The sequence below is a fragment of the Podarcis gaigeae genome (genome assembly GCF_964106915.1).
Source record: "Podarcis gaigeae genome assembly, chromosome: 14".
Taxonomy (NCBI): Eukaryota; Metazoa; Chordata; class Lepidosauria; order Squamata; family Lacertidae; genus Podarcis; species Podarcis gaigeae.
The window spans coordinates 50,655,705-50,682,986 of NC_139690.1; the positions used below are offsets into that span (position 1 = coordinate 50,655,705).

At 43.4% G+C, this 27,282-nt stretch overlaps 1 protein-coding gene across 2 annotated transcripts in view; it reads right to left on the reverse strand.

Annotated features, from left to right (window-relative positions):
• The window catches only part of TTYH3 (tweety family member 3), a 78,778-nt gene that overhangs the window by 7,656 nt on the left and 43,840 nt on the right, over positions 1-27,282 (reverse strand). The window contains exons 3-14 of one of the 2 annotated variants that reach the window (XM_083711595.1): positions 27,109-27,220; positions 25,464-25,684; positions 24,980-25,075; positions 23,309-23,381; positions 21,813-21,888; positions 12,443-12,498; positions 11,254-11,346; positions 11,069-11,161; positions 9,577-9,713; positions 6,261-6,437; positions 5,004-5,079; positions 2,957-3,060 (exon numbers count right to left, since the gene is read on the reverse strand). In XM_083711595.1, coding sequence (XP_083567721.1) covers positions 2,980-3,060; positions 5,004-5,079; positions 6,261-6,437; positions 9,577-9,713; positions 11,069-11,161; positions 11,254-11,346; positions 12,443-12,498; positions 21,813-21,888; positions 23,309-23,381; positions 24,980-25,075; positions 25,464-25,684; positions 27,109-27,220 — 1,291 coding nt within the window. In that variant the 3' untranslated portion in view covers positions 2,957-2,979. The remainder of the gene's footprint in view (positions 1-2,956; positions 3,061-5,003; positions 5,080-6,260; positions 6,438-9,576; positions 9,714-11,068; positions 11,162-11,253; positions 11,347-12,442; positions 12,499-21,812; positions 21,889-23,308; positions 23,382-24,979; positions 25,076-25,463; positions 25,685-27,108; positions 27,221-27,282) is intronic. The other variant, XM_083711596.1, reaches the window with a different exon arrangement.

Genomic DNA, 27,282 nt, shown 5'->3' on the forward strand with positions numbered 1-27,282 from the left:
TGTCTGCATTAGCTGCAACATACATTTTTTTTAAAAAGCAGTTTTACTCAGAATTAAATATAAGAGCTTTCCCTTGACCCCCCCCCAAAAAAAAAACATTTTCAAGATGTGTTGGGAACAAGATTAGTTGTTGCAGCTGCTTCCTGTATGTGGTGTTTCTTCCAATTGTTTCTTGCTGTGTAAAATGTTAAGCAGCTCTTTCCCCCTTCTGGTCCTAACCTCAGAGGAATTTTTTCCTTAGAAAGCAAAAGGGGGGAAAAACAGCAGACCTACGAGGGGCAGCTGGACTGGTCCTTAGTGGAAATTCAAAGCTTTTCTCCAGCAGAACCACACAAATACTACAACATGTCCTTAATCTAAATCAGGTTTTGGGGTGAGGGAAGAAGGATGACAGGCATTTTATAGAGGCCAACCACTTAAGGAGGGCAGTCTCTGCCACCCACATTCAAAATTCATGTATTCTTTCTAGTTACAGTTACAGATAGGTAGCCGTGTTGGTCTGCCATAGTCAAAACAAAAAAATTCCTTCCAGTAGCACCTTAAAGACCAACTAAGTCAGTTCTTGGTATGAGCTTTCGTGTGCATGCACACTTCTTCAGATACACTGAATCTATCTGAGTGTATCTGAAGAAGTGTGCATGCACACGAAAGCTCATACCAAGAACTGACTTAGTTGGTCTTTAAGGTGCTACTGGAAGGAATTTTTTTGTTCTTTCTAGTTAGCTATTGTTATAAACCATTGCAGGCCTACAGAGTAAGTTATGCATACAAAAAGGACCAAACATTTTTGCTTCAAACATAAAAGAGGGTGAGTATTTAGCCTGCGCTGATAAACTTGCAGTACTGATCATGCAATTTAGCCTTGTTTATGGTCCCACCAGAAAGTTCTATGCACTCCTCCCCTCAATGCAAAATGGTACCCCTGATTATATTCATTTCTTTGAGGTCGTTATATACTGCTTAATTAATCGTAAGCATTCAGTGTAACATTTCTTTTGTTTTTAAAGTTCAGATAGTGCTCTAATTTCATTAAGTATATTCTGCGCTGTAAAACTATCCTGGGGTGGGGGTGGGGGGAATTGCCTGAAATACAAAGTAGGTAATACAGAACATTAAAAATACACAATGCAATGGGCAACTGCATACACCCGTGAGAATTAGGAAATGCTGCATCCGGGGCTTGGTTGCCCAAGCAAGGCCAATGCAAGACTGCTTACAAGAGAGGAAGATGCAGTGGCATTCTGGAGAGTACAAGCAACATGCATTGAATGATGCACACACCCATTCATGCGCTTGATAAAGAGTGCGCCGAGCCAAGGCTGTTTCCTTGACAGGCCAGCCATCTCAAGAGACCCACAAGCATTTGCCAAAGCAGAGCAAGCCAATGACAAGGAGGTGGCAAGAATGAAGACCAGGCAAGTGACACCGGAGAATGGAAGCCAGCGCAGCACAAAAGCCTCAGGAGGAATGGGTGATGTGGAGGTGTAACAGCTTGATGTATACAAACAGGTCTAGGAACAGGATGCAGACTGTGGCTAGTGGGCTGTGCTAACCAACCAACCAACCAGGGAAACAAAAGAAGAACCTGCATTAGGGCAGGCACTTTTTCCAGGGCAGACGTCTTTCAGTTTGCTTCAGTAGATAAAGAGTGCAGGTTGGTTGGTTGGGCTTGTTTTAAAGGGATGAACCACACAGGATTAAGCTCTCCCCAAATACCTGCCTCTAGGATTCAAAACTACACACGGCTCTCAAGAAGCTACTTTGTACTTAAGTCAGACCATAGGTCCATGTGGCCCTGGGCTGGCTACCTGCTACTGCCCGCCAATACCTGAGATCTCAGGCAAAGGCTCTTTCCAGCCACACCTACTTACAATGCTTTTGTTATGGATATAAGGAAGCTTTATACAGAGTCACACCGTTGATCCATCTAGCTCTTATACACTTGAGTGGAAGCAGCTCCCCAGAATTTCCAGCAGGGCCATTTCACTGTACTACCTAGAGATGCTAGGAACTGAGCAATGCATATGCTCTAACTTTGAACTACAGCCACTGTAGTCCCCTGTCCCCCCCAGCTAGGATGCTAGGAATTGAATTTAGACCCTTTGGTATATAAAGATGGTCTCTTATCACCAAACTATGCTTATTCCCCTTTCCCTTTAAGATTCTACAGAAGTTGTTTTTTGATGGATTCTTGCCACTTAGCATCACAGGAAGAAGAAAGCACCACATGGCAACTGTGCTTACTTGTTACTGATTAAGAAAACTCTATGGCTAGTTTGTCAAAGCCAGAGGGGAACCCATTTTTAAACAGGAACCGGAGTAGCGTTCTTCCTGTCAAACCTTGCCTGCAAACATTTCTAATAGAAAGATTGTACGTGCAACACAGCTAGGAAGCTATTTTGAAACATGCAGTGGGCAGAATTTAAGTGCTCTGGATTATAGATTTGTTAGGAGAAGCTTTAGTAGCAGTTCTATGCTGGTGGCATTATTTGTTGTTGTTTTTAAAATGTGTGTTCCACAGCATCAGCTGCGATACCAAGAGATTCACTGACGAAAGACAAATAGGCATTTCATTAAGAAAGATGCCCATGTTAGCTAAACTGGGTTCTTCTCATGTTTTCAGTTTCAGACACTTGGCAGCATCCAAACTGGAGGCCTAGTTAGAGAGGAGGAGATTCCTCTCTCATTACAAAACTCCTGCTAATCTGTTCATCTCCAAGAGGTGCGACTGACTGCCATGAAGACCACAGGAAGCTTTGCCAAGGAAAGATGTTGATGTTGCTCCATTACTAAGCACCAGGGCAGGCCTAGCTAGCGTAAACCCTGGGCAGGAAAAGGATAGGGTGGGAAGTGCAGGGAGAAGGAATGTGAATACTTTGGCACTGGCCTGGGGAAATAAGTGCAGGGATGGCAGGGTGTGGGTGGGAGTTCAGCGAGAAGGACCTTATTTCAGTACCTGTTCCGATTTTGCGGGCGCTGTTACCAGTACGTCCGAGCACTGTCCGAGGGCTTAAGCTGCCAGCTCATATGGCTGCTACTGTCCATGGCAGCCAAATACAACTGTGATGATGCAGGAAAGAGAGAAAAAGAGAGAGTGCAGCCTCAACGTGCATGAAAAACACAGTGCAAGCAAGTGAAACGCTGGGGTGTGTATGTCAATGACAGGGAAGGCTCTACTGTCCTATGGGAATAGACTCTGGAGCAAGGAGGAGGAGGAGGAAACAAGGGAAGGTATGACCAAGGGGACAAAAAGAATAGACAAACAATGAAGAAGACGACTCCAGTTCTAGGAGTAGGTTTCCTTGGTTTCCACAACAGAAGCGGAGACAAAATAGTATGAGTACGGACTACGCAACATCATCTTAAAGACTTCTTAGGCGCCTCCTATTTACAGATTTCTTACTCCTAAATTGTGGCCAAAGCTGAGTAAAAGGCATTTCCTATGGTTGTGGATTTGAGCCTTAGCTGGAAAAGGCCAATAGGCCGCATGGCTCATGGGGAGGACTCACATCCCATCCTCAAAGATTCAGCCTTCTCTTTCCCATCTGAAAGTAATTCATTGCATAGATAACTGCTGGCAAGAAGATGTCTCTGTTCCCCCCACAACTCAAAAAGCAGGAACCCACCTGAAGTCATTCCTTCTTGTAATAAAAGTATCAGTTCAGATGCATGTAGGGACATATTCGCTTTCCTTCTTTCATTGGGACAGTGTTATTCAGTCTTCTCAAAAAGTTCAGGTAGGAGATGAAGGATATTCTGCCCATCCCACATCTTCAACAGCGCTCCCACCACACCTGTCTGAAGTCCCCCATCTCCCTCTCCCAAGAAATGCAATTAAGACCACTGCTAGTGACAAGGGACATTTCTTAATTAGAGAATGAAGACTCCTTTTGCCAAAGAGTAAGAGCTTTGCAGCAAGCAAAACTATGGTTTGGCTGAATTCTACAGGCGACTAAGATGATCAGGCTTAGCATGCAGTATTAGGGAGTTATAGTGTTTGCAGCTACAGATCCCACCACCACACTCCCAGTCAGAACAGTAATCAATTCCAAGAATAGATGTTTATATTTCCTCTGAAACGGTAACACCATGGCTGAGAAAAACAGTGTTCTCTGAAACGATATACAAAAAAAGAAAAGGGGGGAAAGGCTAAAAAGGAGAATTCTGAAGTTTGTTGCTGAGAGCTGGTCAAGGTAATCAACTAGGGCTGGTAGCACAGACTATCACAATTTGTTCTTTTAAAATTCTCATTGCTTTTGTTTTATATTTCAGGGTGTATTTGCTTTCAGGAATGGCTAAAGGCACTCCCACAAGACAAGTTCAGACATCATAAGAGGGCATCTTCTTAAAAAGAAGGAAAAAAGATGGATTTATGTCATTCATATCTCAATTGGATGCTAAAGCACACTATCAACTCACCAGTGCAAAGGCTGATATACTGCAGGTTATTACAAGCTTGAAACCAAAGAAACTAAGCAGTGAATGAAACAAAGCTGAGCCTGAAACAGCTTCCAGGTCAATCAAAACCTTTCATGAAAGACATTTCCCTATTCTGAAAGTTTGATACAAAAAAATGAAAAAATTACCAATGTTGAAACAGACGACAAACCCCCTAAATACCTGTATATCTTAAAGGCAGATTTTGGAGAAGGATTCAGTGTTAATGTCAAAACACAGTTTCCACTACAAGCTCAAGAGTTACTATGGTGATATATCTGCAGACTTACTAGCAGAATATATTTGCAGAATTCTTCTAAAGGTTCACATCTGTGACACCAATCCTCATGTTCTAAGCAACATGCATGTTTGTTTTCCTATATGAAAAGGAACCTAGACATTTTACCAGGAGACAAGCTGTGTTAATGTGTATGGATGCAGGAAGAGCTCATGTTTCTGTTCTAAATAGATGCTTATTCATGAAGCAGTATATAGGAGCTGACTACACATATTTCCAAAGCAGATTTCTGTCTCACCCTTCAAAGCAGTAATTAAAACAGACTTACGGAGGGAGGTGGAGACTCCCGGCCAATCAAAGGTGTGTTCTCACATCGGGGGTTCTGAAAATTTGCATTCTGGCTCCTGAGGGGAAGGCAAGAAAAAGTAAAGCGTGAAAAGGTCATTCACTTTCTGGATTACAGTATTTGTGGAAGTCAAAAATAAGGTGGCTGCATTCGTTGTGATCTTGGAATTGTATACACAGAATGTAATCTGTGAACTGAGTCTTAACAGGCAACTGCTGCTCAACAGCAGATTAGGCTGGCGGATGTTATTTCCTTGGCTCAGGAGGCAGGCAAGAGATGTACCACTCCCATGAAGAGTCCTAGCCCTGTGGTTATGTCCAAAGATGCGCATCATAGGCCAGTCCAAAACACGGCCAAAACCTGCACATTATTCTGAGTTGTCTCTAGGCAAAGAATTATCTCATATTCCATATTATTAAAGTTTGTGGAAGATGTTCCATTCGTTCCATTACAGAGACAATGGGGGAAATACATTAAGCCAGGGGTGGTGAGGCCTTTTTCAGGCCAAGGGGTGGTTTCATCATTTGGGTGGCAAAAGGGGGCAGGACAACAAATGCAATGTATCTTTGTACTACAGGCTACTTTCTTAACATATTCACACACCTGCTTATAGCCCCCATCCAGAGAAGCAAGAGGCAAAAACATTCAGTGTGCAAAGCAGGGCCAGGGAGGAGGGTGGCCTGGGGTGAGTTGCGAGGAACCAGATAGTGAGGCTTGAGAGGCCACATTTGCCCTGGGTCTGAGGTTTCTCACTCCTGTTTTGAACACACAGCATCTCTAGTGGCAAGTGTTTCCAATCTTTAAGTACCACTGAGTCATTTCCCATTAAGCTCTGCAAATATCAGTTTATCCACTTGCGATACAGAAAGATATAAATAAACTGGCTTGCAGCTGCAGTCGCATACAACTCCTTTTTGGTTCTCCAGTAGTAAGTAACTGCTGCCTTCAACTGTATCCATACATTATCTCTTAAACCAAATACCAGGATCCACTCAGGTACAGAGAGCTGCAGAACAGAGCCTCCCTCCTTCCCTCCTTGTTCATCCTCCCACTGCAAATATGTGAAACTGCCAGACCACAGGCCCATTCAAGGACAGTACTACTGACTGACCTGACTGACAGGGCAGTGGCCCGCCCTAGGTTTCAGGAACAGTCCTGCTACTCAGCTAACACTTTTCAGTGGAGATGTCCCTGTGGATGCGCATTACCCACTCTATGCACTGAGCACCATCTACTCACATATACTCTGTGACGGGAGCATTGCTGACTGTGTGCGCCGCTGCTGGGATGCTGGTCTCGCTTCCATAGCTGCTCCCACAGCTGTAAAGACTAGGCATGTGCACCCTGTACAAGTTGTCGTGCGTTTGCCTGTTCCCTTGAGCAGTCGATTCATCCTCTCCATCATCATCTGAACTCCTGCAGACGGGAGGAAAGTTTCTCTTCAGGGCTGCTGCAGAGCAAACCAGACCAAGCACGTGGTGTTGCTTCTCCTCCCCCCTCTTTCCCCTGCTTCTGAGTAGTTCAGTACAGCAACAGCTTCCTTCTCACAGCAACCACCTCCCCACAGAGAAGAGAATGACTCAGACCTCCCACAACTGCAGCCTGGGCTTTCAAAGCCTGTCACATTTCTTCCCACAGAGCCTGCCAAATAACTCAGAACCAACAAAGCAGTCTTCCAGGAGCTGGTGCAGGATAGCTGGGGCTGATGGGAATTGCAGTCCAAAACAGCTGGAAGGCATCAGGTTGGAATACAGGGTGGCAATGAACACAGCCACTGGATGCATAACTAATCTAAGGGGCCAGTGTAATATTAAGACTGTGGGGTAAGGAGGCGGCCACACATACACAGTCACCTTTTTACAAGTTAGGAGATTGCCACATTCTGTCAGTATTATTAACCAGTGCTGAAGAATCTTGGGGATGTTTTATATAAAGACAGGCCAACTTCTAGCTTCTATTTTGTGTTTGTTTACTACAATGTCTTCTAACTGGAACCTGGGCAAAAATAGTGGTAGTGGCAGAGACAGGTGCCAAATGGTGGCTCAAAAGCTGAGGCCAATTGCCTACTCTACACCTGGAGCCAGCCTATATCCAAGCTGCAGCATTCCAAAGATCCTAGCACAAAACACAAGCTGCCTGGCAGTCTCACAGACAGTTGGTCAGAAGCAACTAATTCATATCCCTATTTTATAGAGAAGGCATTCTGAGGCTAAGAAACAGGTGATTAGCACAGAACCAGCCATGGCAAGTTTTGCCAGGTTTTAATGGGTTCAATACTGAGTTAGAAACCCTTGCCAATCCACTCCAAATCACCCAGAAATCTACCAGTAGATCCCAACTTACCTTCTTTCTATCCTGTTTTTTCCTAACCACAGGATTTAATATTTGTGCCTACACCTGATATGATAGACAGGGGAAGTATTTCCCTCCTATTTGCAGGGGTTTTTTGGTGCAACTGAGGAACTTTTTCAAAACAGCTTTGTAGATATTTAAAGAATAAATGCAGACTCCAAAGCTCACAGAAATAATGAGCAAGTGATAGAGACACTTTGAAAAGTAAAGCTATAACCAACCAGGGTGGGGGATGGACTACATTGTATTCTGAAAGAAAAGTCACGAGAAAAAACCTACACAACACAGGCCACAAGTGTGTAAGGGGCCCAAAGCAGGGGTACAAATGATTAGAAACTTTTAAGTAACAGACATAATTGGCATGTGGCTTTCGTATGTCTGAAGGAAGAAGAGGAGGAAGGGCAAAGACTATGGTGCCAGCAAAACTCTGCCTGGGCTTACATAACCAGCAGCTTCTCTGTGGGACTCAATAACGTTCTCAGGTGAAAGACTGAGATCATTCAAAGAGTGATCAAGGAATTTGATTTCCAGACAACAGTTAATTGGGTAAATTGAAATGTGTTCCACAAGGTGGCAGTGAACATTTGCTGAACAACAGGAATTAAGGGTCAGCAACACAGCATTTTATGTCTCCTGAACATTTTACAGGTCAATCTTATTAAGTGGTCTTTTTGACATTAAAGACAATCCTAATCACTCCAGGAAGACTTGCCATCCCATACCAGCCAGTCCTTCCCAAACTGTCATGACATTTCTCTTTTAATGCGTATTTTGCAGCCCACGGACGTCATATCCTCTAAACTTAGCGTCTTGAATAGTACTATTGGGTAGTGTGAGGAGTTGTGGCTAATAATGTTTGCTTGAGATGACTTAGTGGGTGGATTTTAGCCCAAAATCTAGAAGACTGCCATGCATAACACTTCCTTCCCTGCTCCATTTGGCCAGTTTCTCCCAGGGTTCCACATTGCCCTGCCGTGTGCTGCTTGGGTAGGTTGCTTACATCACACAGAGCTGTCAGCTCCTTTTCCTCAGCCTCTGGAATCCCAGCATGTGGATGACACACAACTATTTTTCCTTTTCATCTAATACCAAAGGCGCTGCTGTGGTTTTGAATCGCTGCATGGAGACTGGATGGGGTTAAGGGCTAATAAACTGAGGTTTAATCCAGATGGAGACGTTCCTGTTTAAAAACGAGATGGACCCTAGAAAGGAGATTCACTCCCCTTGAAGAATCAGGTTCGCAGTCTGGGAGCCTGCTCCTGGAGGCAGCTTTACACAGTGGTACCTCGGGTTACATACGCTTCTGGTTACAGACTCCGCTAACTCAGAAATAGTACCTCGGGTTAAGAACTTTGCTTCAGGATAGGAATGGAAATCGTGCTCTGGCGACGCGGCAGCAGCAGGAGGCCCCATTAGCTAAAGTGGTGCTTCAGGTTAAGAACAGTTTCAGGTTAAGAACGGACCTCCTGAACGAATTAAGTACTTAACCCGAGGTACCACTGTACCTGGATGACCAGGTGGCAGCGATGGTCAGAAGTGTCTTTGGCCAGCTGAGGCTGGTACACCAGCTGCACCCATTCCGAAGGAAATGGACATCCAGGTTATTGTAACACAGTCTACATGGGGCTCCGACTGAGGAAAGTCAAAGTGTGGACAATTAAGCTTTAAAACTTTAAATCGTTTCTGTCCAGGATACCTTAGGGATCACCCTCTCCCCATATCATCCCGCTTGCTCCCTAAGGTCTGAAGGAGAGGCTCTTCTGTGTCCCATCTAGAGTAGAAGCATGTCTCAGCGGTATAAGATAGGGGATCTTCACAGTGACTGTTTCCAGATTATGGAATGCCTTGCCCATTGTGTATTGTTTACAATGAGTTGCAACAGCTCTTCAGTGTTTCAGATAGGGGACACTCTAGCCCTACCTGAAGACGCCAGAGATTGAAAACTTCTGCATGCAAAGCAGGTGTTCTAGCACTGAGCTATGGCTGCCTATTCTTGTCTCTTTGATTTGTAAACAACTTAAGACTTTTTCTTAAAAATACTGGGAGGCATATACAATTATCTAAATAAATCAATGCATTGTTTTATACATTGTTGCTTTTTATAAAACTGAACTTTAAATGTTGTAAGTAGCTGCGAGTGGTGCTCTTGTGCCAGAAAGAAGAGATATAAAGGCACCACTCTTCCCTCTGTTTGTGTGCATACCTCTTTTGCTGCCAAGTGTGCGGGACGCTGCACACTATAGAACTGAACATGAGGGCAGTGACAAAGGAGAAGAGAACCAGATAGATAAGCCCTTCCACGCCATCATAGCAGAAGCCCGTCAGAGATTGTATGTAATCCTAAAAGGAGAGAAACAGAGCAAACTCTTTCAAGCTCAAGATGGAAAAGCAACACTGCCACCTGGCCTCCCACCTGCTCAATTCCTCCATTCAAGCATGTGTAGTAACACTGTGTTTTATTTTGTGAGACTGCCATGGGAACTTTTAAAAAAATGGCTCACCTTCTAAAATTGCACTTTTTAAAATGCAAAAATAATGCAACAGTATAAATAATAAGAAAAAAGAAATTCAAACCCTATAGTTCTTGGATGTATTGCTGTAATACATTAAGCATGTTGTTACTGGTCATAGCAATAATTTATAAATCTCATCTATTTTTATTTTCCAGGTATCACATGAGGATGCTCCAAAGGAAATCAGAACTGAAAGAACTCTAACAAGCGGTAGATGCTGACTTTTCATCCTAATGCTTTCTACAGAGACAAATACATTAAAGTCAACACACAGTTATACGCTTGAGAGCTACCATGGCATAGTAGCCAAGAAGTGAAGACAGGAACCAGGAAGTCACCAGTTCAAGTCCCACGTCTGCTACAGACTGAACTAGGTAGTCTTAGGTAAGCTGTTCTCCCTCAGCCTCAAAACTACCCACCTGCAACGTGCAGGCAATGATAAACCTTGCATGGTTGTTGTAAAGATTACAGAGCTAACACACGCAAGGTACCCCTGAACACTACTAAGTATTATTAAAGTTACAAGCACACCAGAAAGAAGAGGAGAGGCACACTTCTCTCTCCGGCTGTTGCTTTTCAAAATCACTTAGCTAAATATGTACATCATAATCCAGGTGTGCTGCTGTCCTGCCTTCATGCCCCTTCAAGCTTTACACAGAACCATTATCAAATCGTTTCAGTGTATCTTTGCTGCCAAGGAAAGGCCAAAATGGCATGCTAACATTGTTTTTTCCTCTAATGGGGAAGGCCACCAGATTCAGCTCGTGTAAAAGTATGTGCTGCTCATGGTATTCGAATGCCCTTGTTGCATAGTGAAGCTCAAGATGAGACAAGCTGCCTTGGGCTGAATGCAGAGTTCTCTGTTTGCAAGTGCTCTTGCAGTAGTGGACAAGTGAGTTTTAATGTTGTGCAACAAAGGAATCCTGCTTATGCATTCTTGCACAACAACATCCCACTGGTGTGAAACATATCATGAGCGGAACAAATATACTACTACGTGACTTTAACTTAGCGCTACATTTGATACAACCTCTAGTTTTCGTGCAGAAAATACAATCAGGTCCCACCTGGTTTTCTATATTCTGTCCTTTCACAGTACACCATATCCCAGCTTTTCACACCACAGCTCTATAGCTACAAGCACCAAATGATTTACTGTATTTCCTGCCCATTGGTACTCACCAAATGCAGACTCCGACAGTCCACCAGGGCAGTCAGGTGCTGCAGGTTGCTTTCGGTGGTATTCAGAACTCCCTGGATTTGACTGATGTGCTCCTAAAAGCAAAGATGTTAGACAGGAATTGGAATGCAAAGCTGGGCATTTTCTTTACTGGGTTTGTGGAAAGGAATAATTCACCAAGCTTTACCTTGGAAGCGGGGTATTCTTTGACGGCAGACTTCATCAGCTCCAGCACATCATCCTGCATTTCTACCAGGACCTTGTGGCTTCCCGACAGCTTCTGCTCAACACAAACATCATACCTCAGTCATCAGGGCCAAGGCAAGTCAGCAAGCAATGCAATGACTACATCTCGATTTGACAAGCTGCCCTAAATTATTGAAGCACTGTCTAGAAGGGTAGCCACCAGTATCCTACACAGGAGAACCGTAGTGTGTCACACTATGAATTAGAAGCCGGCAGGATGGGGGTGGAAGGCCCCAGGTTCAAATCCCCCCTCGGGCATAAGGCTTACAAGGTGACTTGGTCAGCCTAAGCTGCCTCACAAGCTTTCTGAGAGAGGAAAGGCAAAGCCCTTTTGTGAAAACAAGACACCGAAACAAAAAAAGTCAGTCTTTATTGTGGAATTTTGTGCTTCTTTCCAGGTCTGCAGGTTTTCTATGTACGTTGGAAAGTGGGTGGCAAAATTCAGAGTTGGTGTTCCATGTTTGTAAAGAAAACATACTCCAATTAGCAAACTACAGGCACACCAAAGTTTTCATTACATAAACACACCCTGTGGTTTGCTTGTTTTCCTTGTATTATGATTTATTTTTTTAAAATATGTGAAGGAGACACAAATTTCGTAGTCTAAATTGTTTTCAAACATTGTGCCAGGGAGATTAGCTTTATGTACCAGGCCTTTGGGCTTTTGCTGCAATACCCTGTGTGATTGCTACTCAGATAATTTACCCGAGAGCCTGACCTCCTGAGAGAAGACCAACCAGGTTGCTGTCCCCATAGGGATCATTTTTGGTTTCTGCGCCTGGAAGGGGGTTGTGTGGTGACCTGAATTTGAAGACATGGGTCAGTTTCCATAGCAAATAGCTGTTTTCACATTAATGAAGAGCCCTTCCTTGCTGCTCCCCTAATCAAATATTGCCGAGCGTTTCCTGGCATTTGCTTTGAGAGCAGATGAGATCATAGTGAGACATGGTGAATGGCCAATCCTCCTGCCCATTGTTCTTACTACATTCGTTTGGGCTCTCCTTTTTAGCTGCAGATGAAAAAATATTCTGACGTTTTGGAGAAGCTAGCCTGGAGACTTGCTGTTAAGACTCCTGGTCATGTCAAAGTACAGCTTAGCGAAACAGAAGTGTGTGGGCTGAGGAACTCACCTGCTGAAATGGATTTAGGGAGCCAGCATTGCAGACAAGATAATAGTTCAGAGTATCTGTCAAAGGGGAAGACAAAAAAAAGGGGTAGCAATCAAGGCTCCATATCTGGCTCTGGTTACAGCTTGCTATTCCTGTAATACCTGAATATTTTGTTCTGAACAGCCTGCCAAACAGGTTTGCCCTAGAAAAATTGCCAGAGGGGTGGGAGGATGTGGCATGAAATGAAGCTCAATGAATCTTCAAAAAGGAATAGTCTCAAATGTGATGGTATTTTAAAAATATTGCCACCACACAAAATTTCTCTCCTGCAAGTCACATCTGTGGCACCGTATTAAAGAGAGACAAGGCTATTTCAAAAGAAATTTTTAACTAATCACTTGACTTTTCTGGAGAAGCTGTTCAAAAGTATCACACCACTAAGAGCCGACGGTCTTCCTCTAACCTCTGCGTCGAACATAATGCATGATGTTCTCCCTCCTACTCCTCATGGACTGTAAAAAAGGCTTTTAAAAGCAAATATTTGAACAGATAAAAATGCTGGTATTGGGATGGGGGGACAAAACAGGTAGGCTGACTAAAGAACTGGATGGGGAACAGAAAAGAGCCAGGAACAAAGTGGAGGGGTGGGGGGTGGGACAGAGTTCAACCTGCACCAGACACCCTGCATATCTCTCTCTCTCTCTCTCTCTCACACACACACACACACACACACACACACACAAATGTGAGAAAGCAGACTTTCTTTTACTCTCGGGTGTATAAGAGACTGAAGAAAAATTGATTACTTGAGCATGAGTTAACTTGAGCTGGCCAGTCATTTCTTGCATGCAGAAGGACTGACATTCGCCACTGTGTAAAGGACAGTGTGCCAATGGCAATAAACGCAACTGCCAATCTGATAAAAGGAAGCCCAACAAAGAGCTGCTTCTTAGGCACCGGCTTCAGGTAATTTTTCTGAGAAGGCAAGAGGTGCATTAAGGCACCTAACTTTGGTATAACATCCAGAAGAGGACCTACCTCAGGTTGATACAATACAGAATAAAGTCCTTTTCAAAACATGAGAAGGGCCCTCACACTGCTTTCTCACCCAATTGCATATACAAGCACTACTACTACTACGTTTCTACATCATTCTTAAATACTGTCACCAAAAAGGAAAGGAAAACGAGCTCATACAACCTTTCACAGCCTGGCTTTTAATCCTTTCTTGATACAGATGCGGTGGGAGTGAGTTATGCACAAGCAACCATTTTCTCCCCAATTCGTCCTGTCAGAGCCGCTCTGAACCAGTTTTAATGGAATTCCCATTTCTCACCCTTAGTCTCAGCTTCCATGCCTCCTTCATAAGGCACGGTCACAGACAACAGCCACAAGCAAACAAATAAAAAATAAGGAAGCCACAAGTAAGCCTATGGGATTTGTATTTTGGTCTACACACCCTGCACATGGTGAAAAGGAGGTGGGGGGAAAGCAGTTATTCTAATTGACCATGGTTTTGTACGGGAAGAAAAAGAAACAGCCAGAAAAGGGGGCAGCAGCCAGTGAACAGAGCTGGCCAGACTTTCTCCTTGTTTCACTGCACTTACCATTAATATTGAACACAGATTCCAGAAACCAGTGCACACGCTAGAGAGACAGCTTCGTATGGGGCTGCCTGCCTGCTAACCAGGGAACCTGACAGCTGTTATTTATAATTCATTAGCCCGCTTTGGGGCTGCTTCCAGCTGCTGCACCTTCTCTCACCCACTGAATTTCTCTTTGGGAGGACTTGCGCTTGCAGCCCAGCTGAGCCAATCCAGTGGTAATCAGCAGAAACTGGGAAAGTAGCAGGACTCCTACATTTATTCCCCAAAAGGGGTTTTGCCATGAATGACTAGGAACGGACAACTATCCATCAGACTACTAAGCATTTGACCCAAAGGAAAAAAAAACTGTGTATCTAGGTCTGTATTCATGAGGAGGCCTTTCCAGAGCAAGAGCAGAGTCAACATACTAGCACCGTGTCCAAAACTATTCCTCTACACATGGCAATGTACTCTCATGTATGCATCAAGCCACAAGGGGAAACAGCAAATTCCACTGAACCTGACTCTACTGATTCTACTGATGATAACTTCTTGGTAAGGCTATGACTTGGGGTAAACATGTGTATGTCAATTCAAACCTCTACCGTTAAAGAAGAAGTCATTTATTTACAGATTGCCCTTCATCCTACAGGATCCCAGTCTGTGAACACACGACAAAACAATGCAACAATTAATTAAAAATGTAATTGAAACACCACACTTTGCTAATAAAACAATTCAGCAGGAGCATAGCCATGCCCACTTACAGGCCGCCAACAAAGGTTGTGTGAACAGATGTGTTTTAAGCTGTCATCCACAAACCATCAGTGCCAAGGGCAGCCTTTATCTCTAGAGCAGAGGAAGTTCCACAAATTGAAGGGCTGCTGCCCATGATAACTGATTTATCATTCCATGGTTCTGGGAATGCTGCTCCAGGCAAGAAACCACAGGACTGACTTTAGGGCACAGACCAGACTTTCTTTCAAAATGCCACCAGCTAGATTGATGCACACAACACACCCCTTGGATGAGCTCACAGCCAGACATGAATGGGGAGTGCTGCAGAGAAGCATGCAGGCTTAGGTAGTCTAGACCTGCCTTAGGTGACCATTGAACACATCAGTGAAATAAAGACATGCTGCTCCACACAGCATTGGATTAGTAATATGAAGGAGTAGCAGCATCCCAGCAGTGATCGACAGATTTGAGAAGCAGGTGCACTCTATTCCTGGAGCATTCATACAGCTTGAATTATATTGTCACAGGCCAGACTCTTAGGTATGCCAAGAATAGCTTGCTATACTTTTCATTCAGTGCTTGAGCACCGAAGCAGAAACATGGGAAGTGGGTCAAAGCAAGTACCTCACAGAATCCATGTCACACAAGCCATGTAGTCCATACTGATCCTGTATATTGCCACATGTGATGTAGACATGCAGGGATGGGGTGGGCTCTGGGTGCACACCCATCTAAGACAGTGCAGATGTGTCTCTACTGCACACAGACAACTCTGGATGACTTCAGGACACTGGTGTGCTTGCCTGCACCTCAGTGATCCAAAGAGAGCGACAATTCTGGTGAGAAGGAGTGAAAAGTCTCTGTTTAATGCCAGTTTTCTGAGAGGGGCATATCAGCAAAGTAGGCTGCTCTTAGGCGAGCCTGGAGAAATCAATAATTCAGTGCAACTACCCAATGCATGAAGAAGTTGTGCTGTGCGTGCGTATGACTTGTCTATTGTGTGGGGGGAAGCCACACTGACAGTTCTGGAAATTGAAATCCTGTTCGCAGAACGTGCATAGCATGAGTGGATGGGAGAACAGGCTGCCCTGTCAGCATCCCTCAAACACCACCTAGAAATCCCCCACCCCCACAATAATTCAGTCTATGCTATCTATCTGGTACAGTGGCACCTCGGGTTAAGTACTTAATTCATTCCGGAGGTCCTTTCTTAACCTGAAACTCATAGAATCATAGAGTTGGAAGAGACCACAAGGGCCATCGAGTCCAACCCCCTAACTGTTCTTAACCTCAAGCACCACTTTAGCTAATGGGGCCTCCCGCTGCCGCCGCACAATTTCTGTTCTCACCCTGAAGCAAGTTCTTAACCTGAGGTACTATTTCTAGGTTAGAGGAGTCTGTAACCTGAAGCGTATGTAACCTGAAGCGTATGTAACCCGAGGTACCACTGTATTGGGTTCAACATCCAGGGAGACCAGAAAGGTGTTGCGGAGAAAGGGTTATTTTACTTTAAGAGGTTGTTATAATCGAGTGCAAACCTTGATTGAAAGGGGATGGGGAAAGATTCAACAACCTAACAGGGGTCAACAACCTGGCCCCCACAAAGCCTTCCATGGGTGAACTTGGGCAGGCTCCTCAGCCTCTGAGCTTTCTTTTCTGATTTTTAAGTAAGTCTCTAGCCCTCCAAGAAAGTTATGGGACCAAATGTGCAGCACCTTCCAAGCGATTTCTGCGAAATGAGAGTGTAGCCACCTTGTATATCTGTCCTGGTACTAAGATCGTCAGGGGTGGTTCTCTCTCAGTTGCACAATGGGATAGACAAAGGCATATTTAATCAACCCTCATCCTATTCACACTATATAGAGAGCAGAGGTGATTAAAGACACCCCCTGACTCCATTTCAGAGGGAATGGCTATGATAGGACTCATGAAGCTTAAGCTTATTTTACTTATGTCATAGAATTTGTACACCGTTTGATTGTAAAGCACCTCCAAGTGGTTTGGAACAATATGGAGACAAATCCACAACCATACTTTAAAATATACAGAAGTTTAAATGTTGGTGTTCACACAGCACAGGAAGAGGTCCAAACACCAAGAAGAGGTCTGCTTGTGCCTTGCCCCTGTCAAAACTTGTTTGCTGCCAAGGGAAGATGGTAATTTAGAGTAGAGAATCAGCAGACGGAAGAGGTTTTTAACCCTTTCCCCACTTGCTGCTTCTCTGCTCCAGATAACTAGGGAGTGGGGTGTCTGAAGTAAAGGAATGATGGGGTGGTTGTGTAAACTAACCATGCATTTCCCCATTCCAAATCAATCCCCTGCAAAATGAATGTTCTCCTTTAGAAGTAGCATATTGGTTTTTCCGGCTCAGAGGGGATTATGACAATACATGTATGAAGACCAATGGTGATGAGCTCAGAGACCTTGACAACTACTAATTAAGGGAAAGCGTCCCCACGCTCTCTAATTACTTCCCTCCTCCGCCCATCATAGACCTGTTAGAAATGAGAGACTTTTCAGCCCAGATACATGGCATCTGATGCAGCATCATTCCAGTCAGTTATCCAGACACAAAACATCTTATTGTACATCACCTCTGAACTTTACTGAATCACTTGGTAATAAAACACAATCAGCTGGAAGGACTGGGGCTGGCAAATGGCCTCCTGCCTTGAAAACAAACGTATTGGCTGCACTGGGGTTCCCCTAGCAGTGCAAGATGATTATCCCATCAGCGTCCAACTCTATTGGCCTTATCATACTTAATGAATACTAGATGAGCTGAGCATATAATAATCTAGCCTTCCTGCACACCAAATTGCTTCATTTCCCTCTGCTCCATTCCACCGCCCTCCACACAGCATGTGGAAAAACAAAACAAAAAGAATCTCATCTCATCTCTAAACTGTGAGTGGAGAAGATGATACACTTAATCAGATTATCTTCTGCGCCATTTATTCTGCTTAGATTTGAAACATGCCAACGTAATTTGGGTATATTTAAAAGCATTTCAATTTCTGCTATTCACTGTTGTTGTTTTCCAACAGGAGGAAAAATGCCACACTATCCTACAATTAAATGCAACTATGGATATAAGGATCATGCATCATACAGAAGATCACATCTATCGGTCTGGCTGGGATGCTATCAAAACAAGCAATTTATATCCCTGATTAGGAAAAGCAAGCTTGATTTTAATTTCAAATTTTCTTCAGTCAAGTTACTTATGGAAAATTCCCCTATCAAAAGCTCTCCAGCTCAAGGATCTCTTCTGTATTTCTTAAAATTCAAGTTGCCTTAGCTAGTCCTGGGTCTTGGCAAAGGGGAGACAAATCTGGCCCCATCCATCCACCAAAGTAGGACCAGTTTGCTTCCCCATATCCTGCCAGAAAAACAACAACACACTGAGCTCCAAATGGTAGTTACATGGGATTGCAGAACTGAAGGGAAGCATTTCTCTGGCCTCTGTCACCAGCTAGGAGACTTAGGACACTAGAAGATTGACTCCCAGGAAGTACATCATGACAAGGGGTAGATCAACGTTGCCTCATCTGTTGGTTGGTTGAAGGAGCAGCTACTGCCACCCTTGCTTTCCTCTTCCCTCTCCATTCCTTTTTCCTTTTGTGTTATGTCTAGCAGATTGTGAGTCTGTAGGCAGAAACTACCTTATACAGTGATACCTTGGGTTATGAACTTAATTCGTTCCAGAGATCCGTTCTTAACCTGAGGCACACTTTTGCTAATGGGGCTTCCCGCTGCTGCTGCGTGATTTCCATTCTCATCCTGGGGCAAAGTTCTCAACCCAAGGTTCCGGGTTAGTGGAGTTTGTAACCCGAAGTGTTGGTAACCCGAAGCGTTTGTAACCCAAGGTACCACTGTATTGACAATTATAAAGTTGCAGACATAGAGAGCAAGGTGCCTTCTCTTCTGGAATACATCTATTTTATGGAATCAGAAAAGCTTCCAGGGCAAAAACAAGCAAGAAAAAACTGTTACTCATGTAACATTTGATATAATTTTATGGACAATTACCATCTCTTTCAGGGTATGTATCAGGGACTAGCAGCTGAATGGCACACTGAAGTTGCAGGGGGGTTAAAAAAATAAAATAAACAAGAAATACATACCACTGAGGAACACCCAGCTGACTTCCCCATTATTCAAGTGGGGGATATACGTGGATGGAGTGGCTGCAAGGGAACCTTTGGGCAGCCCACCCTTGGGGGAGGGATATTGCCTGGCCTATCCCAAAATAGCTCTTCCAGAAAAGCTAGTCACTGGCCAAAATTTTATATTTGCCCAAATTGCCCCCAAATGCTTTGCAGTGCTTCTGCAATTGCTGTGCTGCCCCCTTGTGCACTTCTAGGCACCTTAGCCGTAGTATGTGGCTTGGCACTCCTGTCTTGAGTAGATTCTGGGGACACAGTTAGGGAGGCCCCTTTCCACAGCACCCCTACTCTCTTGCTTGCAGCACAGAGTTATTTGGGGGGGGGGAATAGTCCCTGCCTTTTGCAGCATGGACTGAATGCTTCCCCCACCCCCACCTTCCATGTCTAAAGACATGGCTATATCATGTTTATTTTTACAGATGGGTTAATAAAACCAGGAGTTGTTTATGCGTTATAAAGAAACAAATCTTTGTTGGCAGGATTAGGGGATAGTCTTAAATTGCCAGTTACTAACAAATGTTGTTTCTGTGTACACAGTTAAGATATCAATGCAGATATACAGTTGCTTAAAAATAAATAAATAAATAAATAAATAAATAGGAAGTGAAACCACACTGTTGACAGAGCTATCCCTGCCATGAAGGAAGTCTACAAAGCCCCATTAGAATCCTGCACAAGCACCACAGCTGTCACTTGCTCACCCAAGGAGCAGTTCAGCCATCTATTCTGCCTCCCCCTTTCCCGCCTCGACTGCTATCGAAGCACCGTTTTGTCAAATGGACCGTTACCTACCGAGACCCAAATTGAAGGCATCATTCATCTGCTACCTTTCTCAGTCTAGATCAGGTGAGGCAAAGCCCAAGAGAGCACATTACTCAGCTAAGGTGTTCAATTACCCCTTTGTCACAGATGTGTCAAGAACCTCTGCTACTAAGCCTAACAAATTAGTACAGAGAGCTCAGGCTTCCCAGGGCTAAACACAGCTGAATGCTGAGTTTATACAAAGACCCTGAGGCAGGAAACCCTGGATTTCAGCATTTGTGAACATGCATGCAGCTTACTGGGGGAAGGGTACAGAGATTTCAGTATTTCTCTACCCTATCCCCAATTTCTTTGAATTTGTAGAGCAGAAGAACAGAAACATCAGTTAATGCCATTTAACAAATAATCACTGATTCAAATTTAAACCAATTTTAAATCTGTGGTGTCTCCTGCAAAAGAGGGTTTGTCTATAAATAAATGTCTCTTGATTCTGAAAAGACATAATAGATGTTTTTCTTATGTTTTGTTCAGAATGAAAAACATTGTTTGTTATATGCCTTCAAGCTACAAATTGTATTTAGAAATAAGAACATATTCACTGTTTTATTTCTTTAGTTATAAGCAGTGTTAGAAACTCAGATATATAAGCTAGGCGCCAAATGGCTCCTTATACCAAGGTGTGTGAAAACCTTCAAGATCCAATGATCTCCAGGCAGGCACCAGCAGATGTCAGGCACCATCCTGATGCCCAGGCATCTTCACTTGGTTGCAAGTGGCTGATAACCAGGTGCAAAATGTGCCTGGCACTTGGCTAATTTCGAATACTGGTTATAAGCAAGGATTTTTGCACTAGAAATCATGGTGGAATGATGGTGCAAAAACTATTAGCATACTGGAAATGACAGTGGCTGAAACCAATTTATTTATTCTTGGACTGTAACAAAAAATTCATTTTCTACATCAGGGGGAGAACTGGACAGCTTATTGTAGAATGTCTATCACCTGCTAGTTGACAAAGCTCTTGCAAAAAGGTGGATCTTGTATAATCCAGCAAGGCAGCTAGGTTAATCTGTCTATTTATTTTAAGAATCATGCAAGTCATAGTTAATCTGTGTTAACTGTTAAGAGACCCTGAGCACACAGTTTTGTGTTGTAGATTTAAACACACACACTAGTGGTCTACTGGGATTCTTTCGTCGTCTAATGTTTTACTGCTGTAGCACTTGAATCTGAATTTCCAAAAAATGTCAATACAGTCCCATACGACACTTTTAAGAAAACATTATATTTCTCTCTTTCTTAATGTTCCAGCCTATTTAACTGCCCTGTCTGGCATGACAGGGGACTGGATGCTTTTAAATTGAGATGCTCACTCGTTCTGGCTTTTATTTTGCTTTCAAAAGAGATCTCATATTCCCAGAACTACAAAAAGCCAAGATCAATCCACAGAAACATGAATCACAGTTTCAACACATGAATGGATTTCCCATTGTTTACATAGCCATCATACCAAATCCACTTGCATCTATTTGTGTGGAGTCACCAACACGGTATGAGCAGTGGCTACTTTGAATTATATTTCCACCAACTGGGCTTCTTTCCTTATATACAGAACTCATTTAAGCAATCGCAGGTTCCTTAAGGAAATTGGTCAAGGCTGAGACACAATCCCTCAATCAGTCAACCAGATTCTCACACAGATATCCACACACTCATCCATAAAAACCAAACCTTGCATATCCCCTGTCTCATATGCTCCCACAAAGACCTTGGACAACCCTTTGGTCACATACTGTTTTATTGGGAGAGCTGGGACTTGGGGGAAGAGATGCTACCATGCCCATATCAGAGGACCTTCTTTGAAGATGCCAACTGCCATTGCCTTGCTGTTCTGCTGCACTGGAAGCCAAGACATCCGGGTCATGCCATGGCGTATTCAATGGAGACAAAAGGGTCAGAGGAGGGGGAAAGGCAAAGGGGGAATACAGTAACCTGACACCACAGCTTATGCCAGATCTCGGTTCACTGAGATGAACCAAGGTTCTAGTGACATGGGCCATCCTCACGCCTCCTACCCTCTTCAACCTAACCCTCCATTTCTTGCCTTTCTACAAAACACAAAATGCAGTCACTTACCTGTACTTAGCACCGCATAATCCTCCACCATTCTGGAGATGTAGGCATCAGGGTTAACGCAGAAGTCACTGGAACCCTAAAGAGGAGCAGAGATGTCACAAGTAGTAAGAAACACAGGGGGAGAAATAATAGCCACACAGAGCACAAAAACATTTTATCCCCTGCCCAGATATTACTCTTCCCAATTTGATCTTCAAACGTATCTTTTAAATTATGATTTTATAAAAGCACCCAGCTCTAAGAATTTATGGCACTCCTGCAGAAGATCTACACGTTCAGGATGTCAGGTTTCTATCCAACCATCTGGATATGATGAAAGATGCACACCCCATCTCATCTACCTGCTTTCCATCCACCCCAACAAATCTCTCTATTTGTAGAAGATAGCAGATCTAGGGGGAAATCAGCCAGTTTTTTATGTTCAGGAAGGAGTTTTTGTGGTCAAGCATTCAAATATGGAAACTCCCCACCATCAGCGCTACCGCATAAACTTTAAGCAGTCCAGTCCAGGAAAAACTTTGCCACTTGATTCTGCTGCAAGTATAAAATCTCTCTCATTTTAAAAGGAGGGCACTGGTAGTAGCAACCCTGTTTCTCAAAAGCTTTTTGTCAGTAAGTGATACATATCAACAGCTCCTTGAAAAATAAGGCTTCCAGTAATTTTTAAAAATAAAGGCAAAGAAGCTTCATTGTCTCTACACAGGAACAGTGTGTAAACCATAGTCCCACATAACTGCTACTAGAAGCTGCAGCCTTGATTCACTTACACCATGGGTGCAGTGCTTGGAGCTAGAGCAGCCAACATGATGGTGTCAGACTACACCTTCCACCACCCCGACCACTGGCCAGACCAGCTGGGGCTTGTGGGAGTTGTAGTTCAGCAAACATCTGGAGGGCTTCATAATACAGTGGTACCTCGGGTTACAGACGCTTCAGGTTACAGACTCCGCCAACCCAGAACTAGTACCTCAGGTTAAGAACTTTGCTTCAGGATGAGAACAGAAATCGTGCGGCGGCAGTGGGAGGCCCCATTAGCTAAAGTGGTACCTCAGGTTAAGAACAGTTTCAGGTTAAGAACAGACCTCTGGAACGAATTAAGTTCTTAACACGAGGTACCACTGTACTTATCCCTAGCCTGGAGGAATCCCATTATTCCTACCCCCCACAGATGGGCAGAGGGTAGAGGAGAATTTGAGAGATCTCCCATTCTCCCTGCTCTGAATGGCTTGTGCTACCTTGGTAGGTGCGGGGGGGGGGGGGGCAGGGAAGAGGCATGGGCCTATTGGGACTTCATTTTTTTGATTGTTAATTGTTCTATCCAATTTTAATATTGTGATTTTGCAATGTAGTAATAGTAGTGATAAAAATAATAATACACATGGGTGCTGCTCCTGTTTTTTATCTAGCAGTAAATAATGTGTCAATGGAGAGAATGGTTCTCCTGTCTGCTTAAACAGCAGTGAAAGGTGTGTGAGTTTTGTATCATAGCCACTTACCACAGCAACAGCTAACTCCAGACCCAGGGACCCCCAGCTCACAATGAGGGCAAGCACCCCTAGAAGACACACTCTGCAGGAGAAAGAGAAACAGGCTCAGTTTGGCAGACACCTTGGCTCCATTCTAATACCTTAATCTTAAATGTAACTTCTAATTTAGAGTTCAAAGCAATAAGGAAGAGGAAAAGTTGCCAAACAATTTATGTTTCCGTAACTGGAATTCTGAAGGAGTAGCTGCTTCGATAAGCATCCTGACCTCTTTGTTGTGGAATAACAGCGCTATATAAATAATTATTTACAGGAAACCTCAAAACAAGCCACTTATGAACAGAACAGTTACTCTGCAGGCAACATGAGCAACGAATGCAGTTCATTTTTTGCCCTATGCCCTTCATATTTGGCATCGGTGAACTTTCTTTTTTCCTTCTAACACATGAAATGCACTTTGACAGGGATTTGAGGATTGAATGAGCAGGACAAGTAGTTTTAGGTTCTCTTGTCCTGAAGATTGGCTGTGAGGAGACACTGCCCAAAGGGTCTGGGACTGCAGTATAAAAGTGAGAACAGCAAACATACGTATCGCTGTGCAAGGAACACACCCAGATCACAGAGGAAAATTTTGTATTTAGATCAACAGAATTATACAGTACCACCAAAGCACCAACTGCGTTAAAAGAGGTATGCAAATCCTTGGAAATGTCAAGCTCTAGCCACATCTTGTGACTTCCCAAGTCATAATGAAAATCATCACGTGTTATTGTATGATTTTAACTTGTCAAAACAAGGTATTTAATTTACACAGCTTGATCTTTTTTGTGCAATACACTTTCACAAGCAATAAGGAAGCTACAGATATGAAATCCTTCTGACTCCATTAATCAACTGTGTGGATAAGTAAGTTTCTCCTGAACCACAGAATGGTAGCTGCTGTTTTGCATTTTGTTTAAGCACCTCAATGCCTTCCTTTATCAGTTTTACCCTTTTGTTTCCAAGAAACACATTCTTCATGGTAAGCATTCCCTGTCCTGCCCCCAAAATGCCTGGATTTAAAGCCTCTGTAATGTGAGATCCATCTCTAAATTAAATACACAAGTTCAACTTCTGAGTGCATAAAGATACACTGCAAATGACCAATACGCAGGCGAACCATGCACTTGAAGGGCCTTATCATCTTAACCATATTAAAAGGTCTATTACAATAAGCAAAATCTCCACTGGTAAGATCAAAGCACACCATAGGGACTTGGCAGTTTTTAAGATGTGGCATTTCCAACCCATATATGCATGGGTCTAATTCTGCACCACGAGGAGATATCTTCAACCAGAGACACAGTACTGCATTCACCTTTCTTATCCATGAAGGGTACACCAGAGACCATTAGAATTACATTCACTTTGAAGAACATTTTCTCATCTTTCCAAGTTCAAAGATGGACACAAGCACAGTGCAACTGTGAACTGTTACATGAATGCACTTTCTTGTTAATGCCTCCCAGAAAAAGCCATGGCCCTGTCAGAAAAAAAACTCCAAATGACCTTTTTGAATGCAGCAAGCATCGCTCACTGAGTAAACACTACTTAATAGTGTATGGAAGACTTGAAGGGCACAGAACTGAAGATTAAAACAAGCTCATTTTAATACCTTCACATACTGTTTCCACATCAACCTACCCCACAAGAATGGCCTTTGAGTTTCTAATTAGTCCAAATAGCACCAGCAAACAGATTAGGACATGGAACATGAGTAAGCCCAGGTATCCCAGCCACCTGTAGCAAAACCAAAAGACAGATTAAAAAACAACACAGGAGACAATTAAAATGCGCAAAAGTGATAAACAAGTCTTGGACAAGCAATGCAATCTTCTGATTCCCACACCCACTACAGAGATTGAGAAATGAATGCTACGAAGCTCATTTGCTTTGGCTTGGAGCTACATGCCATTGATCATTATCATCACATCAATATCAAGGCAATTCAGAATTGGGCTAAGATTACTGGTAAATGCTCAAAAACCTTTCTATTTAAAAGAGTGGGGATCCTAGCACTTCTAACTACAGAATGATAGCATAGGAAGCTGAAGCTTGAACACTCAGCTTGAACAAGCACCAAAACAGCATTAAAAAACACACATGTAAGAGTACACAGCCTGCTTACCTGTACCAGTCATACAGATCAATACGACCTGCCAGCAATTCTAGAGAGACGTCATCATTCTTCCAGAAAGGAATCTCTGTTGTCTGCCTCACAAGTTCATCCAAGAGTCCTTGGAGCTTTTGAACCACTTGCAGATAATCTGTCTGTTTAGCAAACATTACCTCCAGGAACCCCAAGTTGGGCTCTGCTGTTTTGTTCAGAGCAACTGCAATGTTTTGCACCTGTGGAAAAAGAAAGACAGGAATGAGTTCTCCACATCAGCACAGGCACACACATAAAAGTAAAGGGCTAGCAAGTTGGTCAGCTTCAAGTGAGATGCTCTAAAGCAGCTTATCTATCATATCCAAAAACTAGCAAGGCAGCTAATTGCAATGATATAGATTTGTCCCATTAACACTCTCACACAAATCTGACAATGCATGCAGAAATACATACTAATAATCTCTTCAGGACAGGACAGGCAGGAAGAGATGCTTTGTCTATTAGAATTTCACCAGGCATCCAGACTGCTGCTATGTGGCAAGGACAACCTGCTATCACAATCTTCTCAAGCAAAATTTTGGTAAATTCAGCCTGTCTCTTTTACAGGGAGGGTACTTTATTGCTCAGTGGTTGAGGGCTGCTCCAATGAAAAGAGAACACTCCCTTTTCTTTGTGGGCTTGCTGCAGCAAAGTGTATTTCTCAGTACACAGGGGTGGCACTGCTAGAGCTAACTCTACTACCACAGATCGCTGTCTTGCTAAAACAGAGTCTGCAAATCAGCTCAGAAAGCACACCCGCAATTCCAAGTGTGGTCAGATTTTATAAGTAATTTATATACAAGTGGATCTGAGCAAGGCTTTCATTCAGTGGACGCAACCTGGGTTTACAAAACCAAACCTTCCTTAACTCCATCATACCATAATAGACTACTGCTCACTTGAAGACAAAGCAGGCCATGTGCTTTCACTTCTGTGTGACTGCCTCACATGTTGCACTGAGAAATTATTTGGGATTATTTGTTCCATGAGGACAAATTCCTACTTTCTCTACAATAAAAACAGCTGCTAGAGGTGCCATTTGCAGTATCTCCACTTCTAGACTTTCTGAAACAGGAATCCTTCCCACTTAACAATCTGCAACTTACCCTGCAAAAAAGAGGGCTAGCCCTGTTTTTAAGGGTTTAACCTAAGCATCTTCATGTAAGGAATCTCAGATAACTAAGATTGGAAACGGCGCAGGATTGTTGCTGCTAGAGTACTGGGCTAACTGGATTATTGGTATGGCTCCCTAAGAGGCAGTTCTTTATACTCTCATTGTCAAGCAGTACAGGTGTAAATTAACATTGTGGTTTTGCTGTTTTTTTGTGTATTGTCGCTGCTCAGGAAGGTTGGGGAAAGCATTAACATGCAGAAGCTTGAACCAAGCATAATCGTGATGGAACATTACTTTATTTAACAGGTTTGACTTGCTTGGATATTTTTAGAACAAGGAATGAAAGGAAATAGAACTGCATTTCCTTCTGCTAATGGAAGCTGTCAAGGACCTGTTGAGAAGCAGATAAGAACAGAGAGGCAGACACACAGGTGGGTTCTCACCTGAGGACAAGGTTTCAACAACAGCTCTCTCCCTCTCTGTCTTTGGGGGGAGCCTTCTTTCACTTACCCGGTCTTGGACCCCTGCAACAGTGAGATTGGCGTGCCGCAGTGAAGATGTTAGCCGATGAATGCCATCACTGGTCTCCCCATTTCCATAGAAGCCAACAGCTATGCCAGCACTGTGGGGAGACAAAATAGGAAAGAGATTGAACATTTCAATCTATGCAGGCAGCTGCAAACT